Source organism: Dermochelys coriacea, chromosome 1 (genome assembly GCF_009764565.3).
Source record: "Dermochelys coriacea isolate rDerCor1 chromosome 1, rDerCor1.pri.v4, whole genome shotgun sequence".
NCBI lineage: Eukaryota > Metazoa > Chordata > Testudines > Dermochelyidae > Dermochelys > Dermochelys coriacea.
The window spans coordinates 232305826-232318701 of NC_050068.2; the positions used below are offsets into that span (position 1 = coordinate 232305826).

Sequence of the window (12876 nt, forward strand, 5' to 3'; positions counted from 1 at the left end):
TCCCAAAGTGCTGTTTGTTTATTTAGAGCAGAGGTGGGCAAACTATGGCGGCCTGTGGGACTCTCTTGCCCAGCCCCTGAGCTCCTGGCATGTGAGGCTACCCCCAGCCCCTCCCCTGCTGTTCCCCCTCCCCTGCAGCCTCAGCTCACTGCACCGCTGGCGCAATACTCTGGGTGGTGGGGCTGTGAGCTCCTGGGGCAGCGCAGCTGCAGAGCCAGGCCTGACCCAGTGCTGTGCGGTGCATGGCTGGCTCCAGCCGGGCGGTGCGGCTGCAGCACTGCCAGCCTCCAGTGCTCCAGGCAGCATGGTAAGGGGGGGGAGGGGGTTCGGATAGAGGGAAGGGGAGTTTGGGAGGTGGTCAGGGGGTGGGGGTGTGGATAGGGGTTGGGGTGGTCAGAGAGCGGGGAACAGGGGGGTTGAATGGGGGCAGGGGTTCCAGGGGGGCAGTCAGGAAGGAGGCAGGAGGTGGATGGGGTGGCAAGGGGCAGTCAGGGGACAGAGAGAAGGAGTGGTTGGATGGGGCAGGGGTCCCAGAGAAGCCCTCAGGAATGAGAGGAGGGTTTGGATGGGGTGGCGGGGGCAATCAGGGACAGGGGTTCTGGGGTGGTCAGGGGACAGGGAGCAGGAGGTGTTGGATGGGGCAGGAGTATCGGGGGGGGTAGCCATCAGGGGGCGAGAAGCAAGGGGTGGGGGCGGATGGGGGTGGGGGCCGGGCCACGCTCTAACCATACAATTTCCGAAACTCAGTGCGGCTCTCAGGCCAAAAAGTTTGCCCTCCCCTGATTTAGAGTATACTATAGTAGAGTCAATCAGCACATTCTACATCTTAAGCGCTGATGGAGCATGATGGATATTTTAATATCCTCCCACTTAATCCAGTAGTAAAACCAGAGAAGTTTTGTCTGGACAGAGGATTCCATTATATGGTTCTAAGCCTAATACTGTAACATCTCAGCCTTGTGGATGGTATTCACTGCCACAGAGGTTTCTTTACTAGCTAGCAGAATAAGAAGGGTTGTCTGTCTTGGAGCAAGTTTTCTGTGAGCAAGTCTTCTGGGCGAAATTCTGCTTTCAGTTGCACCTGTGCAAGCCCCTGAGTAACCTTTCTGAAGTTATTGGAATTACTTTAGATTTACACCAATATTGCTGAGATATAGACAGAAGATAATTAATTTCACTTTGAAACTCTTCAGTTTTATACATGTGCTGGTGATGTTTATAAAACAAATGGCCTGGGCAAGTGTATCAACTTCCAGCCAAACGAAACCCAGATGGTTTCCCATTTAGGGAAGGGCAACCGTTTTCCTGAAACTGTAGCCTGAAAGCTCAAGTCACATCACATCAGCCTCAGCTGGGTTGGCAGGAGCAAAAAGGTTTTCATTGGGCTATTTATACACGCACACTTTTTTCTTCCTGTGTTGTTTTCAATAGATGCTACCGTACAGTAAGATTTCAAATTGAGATATTTGTTTTGAAATGTCTATGTGTTGGAATGTCACATGGTTCCTAGAGCTACTTAAACAAATTCTGCTGTCTGTTACATTGGTGTAAATCTGGTGTAACCTGCTGATGGCAGTGGAGTTACTCAAGATTTACACTTGCAAAAAGGAGAAGAGAATTTTTCCCATTGTCTTTAAGTGGATTGTTTCTTTGGGAGAGGTGCATAAGGGCATGTGCTGACTCATCCCTGCTATATATTGCTGTGCTATATGTTGACACTTAGGGCTCGATTGTAGCTGTGGTACTACAGCTTTGCCTAAAGGGTGGTGCAGAGCAGCACTGCCTCAGGAGGAGCATCAGAGTGTGCCTCAGAGAGGCATAGTTTTTGCCTAGGCTGCACAAAATGGGTGTACACCTTACACCAGCTATTAGGTTAGTGTAAAATGCTCCCTACCTTCCCTCACTTCCTTTCCTCCCTACACCCTCTTTGGCATCCCAATTAGAGGTGGGCGAATAATTGGTTTTTCAGTTTGCTGGCAGTTACGAAAAATTAAGGGGGGGGATCAGTTTGGGTTGAACCAAAGTTGAAACAAATGTGAAAAATTTCAGCAAATCAAAAAAGATTATTTTGGGTCAAACAAAACTGTGACAACTCCAGATTTACTCCAATGTATGTGAGAGCAGTGTGACAGAGTATTGGGAATATGTGTTTGTCCAGATAAGAATTCCACTTGGTTTATGGACATTGTTTGTAACTGTAACCATCATTGTGAATGAGATCATCCATTATGTAGCAGGAACTTGACATGTAGTTGGGAAGCTACGTCTGGAAAAGTGTGACAGAGCAATGAAAAGCGATCAGCACTGAATGGCTCTGCCCTAGTGAAACAATGAGATTGCTACTGGCAGGGCCAATGACTTTGAATAGACACTCTACACAAAAATCTGCCTGGAGGGAAGGAGCTGGAATCCATCCTTCTCCCCTCTCTGTCTAAATCCATGCTTAGGAGAGCTGCAGTTTCTCCACCTTACAAAACAGTGATAGTATTTTTTAAAGGTATCTGCTTTCTAAACAAAGGAAGTCCTTTCACAGCCAGAAACAGATGACCCAAAAGGAGGAGTGGAGCCAGAATGGATTTAGCTTCCCCTAAGGATTTGGACCAAACCCAAAAGGAGGTAGATGAGACTGGGAGTATTGTGACTAGGAGCTGTTGTTTTCCATGGATCCATAACTCTTTTGTGCTTTTTAAGAGTAAAGTGTGTGTGTTTAAGAAATTCCTTTGCTAAGCCTACTTCCTTGCTTTACTACCATGGTGTCCCTGAAGGGGTTAAATAGAAACCAGAGCTCCCATTACCATTCTGGAAGGGAAAGTGTCTATAGGTACATCTACACTGCAATAAAATATCCGTACGGCATGGCCACAGCTGGTCAAGATCAGTTGTCTTGGGCTTGCGGGGTTAAAAATTGCAGTGTCGATGTTTGGGCTTGGACTGGAGCTCAGGCTCTGAAACTGGTGAGGGGCCTGGGTCTCAGAACCTGGGTCCAGCCCAAGTCTCAATGTCTACATTACAATTTTTAGCCCCTCAGACCAAACCCTGTGAGCCAAAGTCAATTGACCTGGGCTTTGAGACTCATTGCCGTGTTTTTTATTGCAGTGTAGAGATATCCTAAGTGACTTGAGGCTCAGGAGGGCTGTGAAAGTAGTTCTAGGGTCTAGGCAGGAGGACCCCGGGATACTGCTGCCTAAGAAGGGTGTCAGACACACACTCTGCACTTGGCAGTATGACTGAGAGACCCAGAACTAGGCACAGTGGCCAGTTACTACCCAGACCCCAGGAGCTTAGCATCACGTAGGACCCAGTGGTTGGATCCCATTACAACAGACTGGTGTCCATCCAGATAGTGGAACTGTGTCAGGTTGTGACAGCAAAATTGGCTCCAAGATATGTCAGATGTATGAGCATATTGCCCTAAATGGGAGGCTTGTGCTTCCTGGATGTTTTGGATAATTTATGCAACATTAAAGAGGATAATAAAAGTCAAGAAATAATTGTAACAATAATCAGCAAGTAGTAATCATCTTGAAAGGAGGACCAGGCTGGATGTTATTCTATTGGTTGATATAGAGGTTTCTTGTACCTATACCAGATTCTGCACTACTTTACATCCCATCCAGCTCCCTGGAAGTAAATGAGGTTGTACAATATATACACTGGCCCTGAGCAGTGAATGTGGTTTTCCATGGATCCTTTGTGAATGAACGTAATTTCACTGTTTTTAATACAGAACGGAGGCAACCCATTTCCATTTGGCACCTAACCTGTCACACTCTGGTCACTCCCCTGTTACCTCAAATTCCATCATAGATGCATCACCCCAACCTTCAGAGAATGTACTCTCACCACAATCACTTCAGCCTGCTTCTGCAGTACTGAGACTGGCCAAATCCACCAGAGCAGATCTGACTACACAAAAGAGAGTTTTAGGTAAGCCCTCAAAAAGTCTTCTATAACTCATATCTAGGACAGAAGATTGCAGCACTTTATATGCTCTTATTCACCAATATTTCAACTGTGCCCCATGATGATTTCTTACTGTGGTTGGAGTGATTTCCTTGCATACATTGCAGCTATTAGAACTTTCAAACTAAGCAGCCTGTATCCCTGCTCTGGGTGGGATTAATCAACTGGTTTTGATTACAGGGATGGCTGGTGGCATCTTGAAATTGTGAAGAGTATTACTATTTTATCTGAGCTGGGTCCCTTTTTTCCCTGCCATTTCAATACAATTACATCCAAATTACAAAATATTTGGTTTACATTATTACATGGTTTAGTTTTGCCTGTGTAAACTAGAACAAGTTGTGTTATAACAATGCTAAGAGAATTGTGCTATACCCTTGAAAGAATTCATTCAAGAAGAGGTGGCTTGTCCAGAGAAGGCAGTTTAGGCATAGGCAACCGTGGTTTTCATTACGACAGATGTTCTCTCTGCGCTGCAGTTAGAACCATATTTGGGAATCCAGTTACAACATAGTTGTTCCCAGACATGTTATCGCACTCTTTGTTTTTACCTGTGGTGACTAGAACAAGCCATGTTACAATCATGTTAAGGGAATTGTAATATAGACCTTAAAGTGTGGGGTAATAGCATGGCTCTGTGAATGCAGTTATAACTAGAGCTGGTCAAAAAACGGAATTTCTATCCAGTGGGGAAATTCTGATATTTTGACACAGTTTTAAACCTAAATTGGGACAAGAAGTTGAAATTCTGAAGTTTTTCATGGAACAACCAATTCTGTAAATGTTAAGATGTTTCATTTTCACTGAAATGTTTTGACAGTCCTGAATCTAAACATTTCATTTTGGTTTGTCAAACTGAATCAAAATGTTTTTGTTTGGCTTGGTTTGACATTGAACTGCATCTGGCTGAGATGCCACAGTGCCTCCTGGGAGTTGTGGTTCAGGTGCCAAATGTTCCCACTGTCCTCTATGGATCAGAGTCCCCAGCCAGACTATATCTCCCATGATGCATGGTGATTGTAGGACTCCCATGATGCCTGATGACCGTTCAGCAAGAGGGGAGACAGCTGTGCATCAAGGGAGATGTAGTCCAACCAGGGAGCCTAGCCCATAAAAAAAAATGGGGGTATGAGGAATCCAAACTACAAATCCCTTGGGGTACTGTGGCAGTTTCGGCAGATGCAGATTAACGTCAAACTGACCTGAAATGAAACATTTTGATTCAGTGCAGCAATCCAAAATGTTTTAGTTTGGGTTGACATGAAACACAAAAAATTGCTTTGATTTTTCCCAATGAAAAAAATAAGAAGTTTCAGCAACCTCAAAATTTTCTGTGGGAAAAAAATGTTTGATGATAAATTCTGGACCAGCTCTAGTTATAACTCCTTGTCTGTTCTGGACTGGCCACTCCACGACTTAGATACTGATTCCAGATCCTCCACCTTCTGGGTGTATTTGCGAGCTGCATGCATTGTTACATGAACTGCAACATTTTACATAAAGTCAGATTGTGTGCTGCCCTTGTTCAGCCACACTGTGGGTCAAGGGAAGCACAAGAAGCCTCCCTCCACTAAGGTGGCTGCTCAAGAGAAGTACATAATAGTGGTCCCAGCTACACTTATTCTTGTTGCCCCCAGGGAGGTGAGAGTGGGTAGGGAAGACCCAAGGCTGAGGCCCAGCCCAGCCACCAGACTAGGCTACAGAGCGGAGCTAGCATGCTGAGGAAAGAAGTCTGTGTCAGCCTAATAGTTGATTCAAATGATGCACCCCCTGTTCACAGAGTGCAGCATGGGGGAAGACTGTGTCTGCCTCTGGGGCAGTGTCCCTCATCGTCCTCAGGGAGGGTGCAACTCTGCATCCTCTCACACTTTGGGCTTGTGGCTAGGTGCCTCACTTCAGGCTAAGAATCCCATTGATTTCAGTGGAATTTGGGTGCCTAACTCCCTTAGGCCCCTTTTAAAACTCCAGTCTTAGCCCACAGTATTAAGTAACACAGAAAAAGCCACCACCAGTGTGATCCAAGAAACAAACTAACTTATTAACACGTCACTAAAAGCCAGCTTCAATGCAGTCTGCTCATTCTGCTGCTGCCCGTTCTGCTGCCACTCTGAATATTTGATCTAACAGAGACTCTAGCATGCACAGAGCAACAGAGTCCAACAACTCATCTAGCTTCCTGATTATGGAGCTCATTGGCCGTTGCCCCATTTCTTCTCCAGCAAATCCCTGAACACCATTCATTCTCTTGTGCCTCCTAGTTAGACTCAGCCTCTGCAAAATTCACACTCAGTTAAGCTGCACACCTGCCATGGTTTTCTGTTTGGGCCTTTGTGCTGTAGCTTTTACCCTCCTCATTACTCAGATGTTATTACATTTGGCTGCAAGTAATTCTTCACTTGCCAAGACAAGGAGACCCTGTTTCACTGCCCAACGATTGGAACTGCTGTTTCATTTGAACTCTACCACAGAGAGTCTCAAGGGAGGGTACTACAAACAAGATATTGAAATGGGGGCCTGCACTGTGTCACTGCTTTGGTATAATGCACTGTAAGATGGAAAAATAGAAACTCAAACATCTTGTTTTTACAATCAGAAAATCCCATTGGAAAAAGCAAATCAGCATGCCTGATTGGAGCCAGCATTCCTAATACAATGGGAAAGCTAATTCGTGCAACATTATTACCCTCGCTGACACAGTAATGTTGCCAAATCAAGAAGGGTTTGACTTTTAGCTTCTAAGGACAGATCCTATGAGTACAGAGCACCTCCTGTCAGGTGCTTTAACTCCCATGGAAATCAATCAGAGTTGAGGCTGCTCAGCTCGGGCTAGGATCTGCATAGGGATAGTCCACCTGGAAGGGCATCCCCAACCCATCTCTCTGGGATCCAGAACTCTGGGAGGGCTGAAAAGCAGGACTGAGTCACAAGCACTGACACAATCTGGGGGAAGCTGATTTCTGATGAGACTTCGGTGGCAGACCCGGGGATCTCTTTGTGAGAGAGGGGTTCACCAGCAGCATTCACTTCTCCCCTGCTCCAGATCCTACAGTCTCAGTGAGAGTGGGGGTGCCCAGGTAGTGCAAGGACGCATTTTTGGGGTCTTTTGCAAGACAGCGAAAAGTCCAAAGAGGAGGAGAGGGTATTTTCACATTCATTCTGTAAGTGGAAGAGAGGCTCAATATGTTCAGTCCCAACTCACAGCTGATGCTACACCTTATAGCAGCACTGAAATTGCAGGATGACACTTATACTGCCAGCGGCATAATTTATTGTTCTTTAGCTACCCAAGGTAGTTCCACTAAGGTAATAAATCGATATGTCACTAACAAAATATTCACTTTGCCAGCTGTGTTCCATTTTATAGCCATAGATTTAAAGCTTCCTGAGAAGGGTTCATTGAGCACCGTTTTACATTAACAACTCAAGGGGGGGGAGGAAATGAAATTATGCAATTTTTGTTACAAAAATAAAAATATTGGGTTCTTTTTTATTTTGTTGTTTTTTATCTTTTACATCACTCGTTGTCTGTCTCTTTGCTTGTTCAACAGCTCAGGGCAGCACTAATACCGAGTCACTGAAGTGGTCCCGTTCTAGGTCTAGTTCCCTCAGCCTTGATACGAATACATTAGGACAAGGTCAGGACTATTTCAGCTCTTTGTTTACTGACTTAAAGAAGAATGTCCAGCATCCCGGGCCCTTGGAGAGACCGGGAAGGACACCGTCAGCAGCTGAAGACTACACCTCTTCAGCATCCAGGTACAGGTGCAATTTTAAGCCATCAGATGTCTAAAGACTTTATTTGTTTTAGCAGTAAGACTCTGTAATTGTGTTTTTATGGGGAACTTCCCTACAATTTATTTCTGAAGGGCAGAGATGGTGTGCCTTTACAGCCATCTGTAATATCTCCATTAGGTAAGCAGTAAGACAGCACTTGGTGAAAGGCCAAGCAATTATCCACAAGACATAAGAGAGTGTCAAAGGTTTGAAGGTTTGCTTAAGATAGTTCACCAAAAGTGTAGAGGTCAGACTGAGCCCTTCACAGGCAACTGCCCCAGAGGTGGAATTCACCTTAGGTATCATGACCTACAGGTTTTGAAACCACGTCTGCAGGGCGCCTAGGGGGTCATCACTCTCCAACCCTCCACCCAGTGGTTTACTGGCATCAGCTAGAACCAGGACTCCTTGAAATCTAGCTCAAATAGGAGGCTCCACCATGGGTCCTGACTGGTGAAATACCAGAGTTTCTGATTGTCTCATTCCCCCTACTTAAGCCAGGAAGAACAGGAAGTCATCTGTACAACTGGGCTCCACCCTGCTTTGACTACTCAGCCAGTGCTGCCTGCTCTTGTGTCCTGGTACTGACCTCCTGGTTTCTTGACCCAGCCTGATTTCTCGTATCTTACTCATGGTTCCTGACCTCATCACCTGATCTTCTGGTTCTGGCTGGTGTGGGTACCAGGCCCTATGCTAACCACTAGGCCTATCTGCCTACTTTACAGCCCTGATGTTGGGAGAGTACAGCATTTATATTCACCATCCTTCTTTCAGAGTTTTGTTGCAGGAGGGTCACTAATAAACTCTGGTTAGTGCTCTAGAGAGGCCCTTCTGGTGGAGGCTTCCCAGAAAAGGAAATGAAATTCTGCATCTCCTGGCTGGTTTGGCCCCACTCTCTCTTGAGCTTGACCTGGTCGTTTTTCATAGCTCCAGGCCCATGAGTGGAGCTGGGGTTGCAGGTGGCTTGAGGGGGGTCCCACAGATTTGGGTTGGACCAGCAGAACCTGAAGTAACCCAGGGAATGAACTGAGCCCTAGATGATTAGCCAAGGCTAGTCCAATTTTATTCTAACCTACTGAGAGCCATATCATAAAATATATTGGCCCAACGGATAAACTCGTTATCCCAGTATATCTTCCTTCCATCTCTAATGTAGAATCTTAGATATTAGAGATGGGAAAGACCTATTGGGCCAGATCTTCAGTTGGTGTAAATTGTCACAGCTCATCAGCTGCAATGGAGTTAGGATAAGTGACACCAGCTAAGAATCTGCCCCATTAGGTCCAGTGCATCCCATACCCATGTGGATTGTCCCATACAGTATATTTTCTAGTGCTTTGTTCAGTACAGATCATGTTTAAGGCCCAAACATCTTAATGTTAGGAAGCTTTTCCTGATATTCAGCCTAAATTTTCCCTTTTTTAATGTCATCCCATTGCTTTTAATTGAACCCCCTTGTACCAACCTAAGTAATTCTTCTGCCTTCTTTTAATTCCCAGCCTTCAAGCATATCTGCTCTCTTACCATGTCTCCCTGTCCCCTTGGTGATTCACTAGCTAAACCATATGTATTTAACTCTTTAATCTTCTCTCAGAACTCAATCCCGCCAGCCCCTGAATCCATTTGTTTGGAACCTTTCTAGAATTCCTTCCAAAATGTCGATATTTTTCTGCTAACTAAGTACCCAGAAATGAACACAGTGCACCTGATTCTGATCTCACTTATACCAACATAAATCAAGAGCAACTTCTTTCTAGTCAGTGGAGTTACACTAGTGTACGTGAGAGGAGAATCAGGATCAATATTGCAGGTGGTTCCTCCACAGAACTGTCCAAAGAGAATCTATTACCTCCCTGCTCCCTACTTTGCATATGCAGCCACAAGTGGAACAGCTTTTTTTTCCCCCTCTACAGTGTCACATTGACAATCCGTTTTCTAACGTTTCAGCAGGCTTTTCCCTGCCATTGCATTTTATGCTTTTGATTATTTCCCCCCTTTGTGTTATTTCTCTGTCCCTGGTTTTCTACTCCTATCGCGCATCTCTACCCAATTTAGCATTATCTGCATATTTTATTAACCAGCTGTTTTACTTCCTCTTCCCAATCATAAGTGAACATGTTCCATGAGATGGGACCTGACACCATCCTGTAGGGGACCTCCACACATAAACATGCAAGACACTTCCTCATGGTTTATCATTATTATTTGTTTACAGTCTCTCAGCCAGTTCATGTGACAGTATTTATACCCAAGACAATAGGAACTAATATTCTGAGAAGATTCTATAACAAATGCTTTATTCAATTCCAAATCTGTTACCTGCTGCTTTCCCTTCCTCGTTAATTTTATAGTGCTTTTGATTTTATAGACATTTCTCTAGCAGATAAGGTCTTCATAAATCCATGGCAGTTGTTTCTATCACTAGACCAGTGTAATTCAGGACATTACATGTATAGCTGTGAAAAAACAGCTTTGAAAGCCAGTTAGAAAGCTTTCAGAGTAGCAGCCGTGTTAGTCTGTATTCGCAAAAAGAAAAGGAGTACTTGTGGCACTTAGAGACTAACAAATTTATTTGAGCATAAGCTTTCATGAGCTAATTGTTTCCAGAATTCTACAGCATTTCCAGTTCCTGAGATATGCCCTACTGTTTGACTGGGCATAGGCAGGATAAGTCTAGTTAAACACAGAAAGATAAGAGATTACCTTCTCCTTCATGAATTTCCTTGTATTGTGAGAACTGTTTACCAGTGGGGGATTGTCACATCTCGTCTCACACAGAAAGCAAGAGAAATCATTAGCTCTGCTAACTGTAGAAGATAAAGAGTAAAATGTGGTCACAGTTTGCTTTGTGTGTGGTTAAAATTGTTTAATGCATGAAATAGGCAATTTTTTTAAAATTCTCAGTTGATTAATTACTGACCATCATGACACTCAACTGCAACAGCACACAAAGACCCTTTTGAGCACACCCACATGAAATTTTAAAAATATACTCCCTCTCAGTGCCCACCTATACAATAGGGCTGCCTGCGCTAGCAGGGGACTAGACTTGGTGACCCAAGAAGTCCCTACCAATCCTATGTCCCTATGTTCCTAGCAATTTGATGTTCCCATCCAATGAAATTGCGCACAATCATATGCACAATCATAATTCCAGCCTGTTGATTTATAATTATATTATATAACATATTATGAATAGACATGAAATGTGGCGTATACACATTTCAATAGTATTTCTGTATAGCTGTGTTTAGTAGTGTATATTTTTTGATGGAAGTCACAATGTCAGTAACATTATTTAGTACACAGAAATTTGGTAGAAGTTTGTGTTTTTGATAAACTAAGATATTTTAATCAGCAGTGTGATTTTATAATTTTTAATTCATTTTAAATTCATTTGCTGTGTGGTATGTGTCAGTGCTAAGATTGCAATTGTACAGTTGCAGTTATTACTAAATTATTAAATAATGGAGCGGTGGAAGGTGGGAGTTGAGGTTGTGCACTGCAGTGAGATTTTCCATTTTTTTTCATGTAGGCAGCTAAGGTGGTAGTATTGTTGAGCCAAAAGTGTTAGAGTATAATGACAATAGTGGGCTAATGTTTGGAGACTGGGATTGTGTTGGATGTGATTTTAACTATTTCCTTGCTGTTCACGCTTGAGCAACCTTACCTCTAAATCAAGTAAGTTTTTGTGTGTTTTATTGAATGTAAGAAAAATGGAGTTGAAGCACTCTAAACAATGTAAATCATCAATATCTATTTTGCAGTAAGTACATCTGCATACACTAATTAGGGCTGAACTAAACCAAATCCAGATTGCCAATCCTCTAAACTTTAAAACAATTTGGATCTGGATCCAAACTTTATATCTCAGACGCATATCTGAAACTAATATGTACAGGGTATTTTGCAATCCTAGACAAATTTCAATATTTATACCCCCCTCCCCAAGTCCATTTCTGCCCCATCCCACACCTCGAGCTAAATCCACTGGCAAATAAATGTATAGGCCTTCATTTGCATCCATTTAAATAAACCTTTCATCCTATATTTCTCCTGTCATAGTAATTGTACCAACATAAACCTTTCCTTTCAAAAGTTAAGACTTCTGGGCTTAGAAAAAGGTGGGATGTTTTCTATTTAAGGGACACTGTTAAGTTAAAAATACAAGGCCAAATTCTCCAGTAAGCTGGAAGCTTTGTACTGGCATACTACACAACAGTCCCACTTCCTATACCTCGCTTCTTCATTTTTCACCATTCTTGTGTCAGAAAGGCCCCCATCAGATTCTGACCCCACCCCTATCCCATTTATCCTTCCTATACCTCCAAGTCCCTTTAAGTCCAGATTCAAGTCTTGTCTAGAAACAAGTCTTCCTCAAGCACCTACCATGCACTGCCTGATTCCACCTAATACCAACCGGTACCCATGTTCCTTATGATACACCTAATACGTCTATTTCCAAATCCTATCCATAGCATCTGCCCTTCCAGTCCCCCATTTCTTAACATACCTCAAGCACCACCCTCCCCCGGTCCACATGTCCCTCTTGATTCTCCTGCCCAACTTCATATTTCTGTCCCACTTCCTGCCTAGTCCAGATTGTCACTCTGCCACTGGCCTGCTCAAAACTCCTTTTTTTGCTACCCCGTATGTCCTGGTATCCAGGATTTTCTCTTGTTTCTTCACATGGCCCAAGTTTCCTCCAGTAGCAGCCTCTCTTTGATGGAATGGGAGGCACTTCTAGCAAATTTTCTCATGGGGAAGCAATATGGCTTATCCTTCTTATCGTCATGCTGCAACTGAAGTCTTTTTTGCCACATAACTTGTCATCATCTACACCGGTGCCAAGTGTGAAAACACAGGGAACATCTTTTCATTCTGTGTTTGTACAACACTTACCACTGTGGTCCATGATTAGGGCTCCTAGGCACTACGGTTATACAAATAAATAATGATGATAAATGATACCAGACCAGAAGGACAGCATTTTACACCCACTTCGCGTCAGTTTAAATCATGATTCACTGTGCAAGATACTGTAGAGAATCAGGCCATTTTTTCCATGGGAAGCTCCCTAAAGGACACCCTCTGTTGATGGGAGGAGAAAACAGACTTGTATGCTTGTTCTCTGCCCAG

At 43.8% G+C, this 12876-nt stretch overlaps 1 protein-coding gene across 5 annotated transcripts in view; it reads left to right on the forward strand.

Moving 5' to 3' along the window:
• The window catches only part of LMNTD1 (lamin tail domain containing 1), a 297660-nt gene that overhangs the window by 230512 nt on the left and 54272 nt on the right, over positions 1–12876 (forward strand). For all 5 annotated transcript variants that reach the window (XM_043516236.1, XM_043516229.1, XM_043516238.1 and 2 more), the window contains 2 exons: positions 3728–3927; positions 7512–7719. In XM_043516236.1, coding sequence (XP_043372171.1) covers positions 3728–3927; positions 7512–7719 — 408 coding nt within the window. The remainder of the gene's footprint in view (positions 1–3727; positions 3928–7511; positions 7720–12876) is intronic.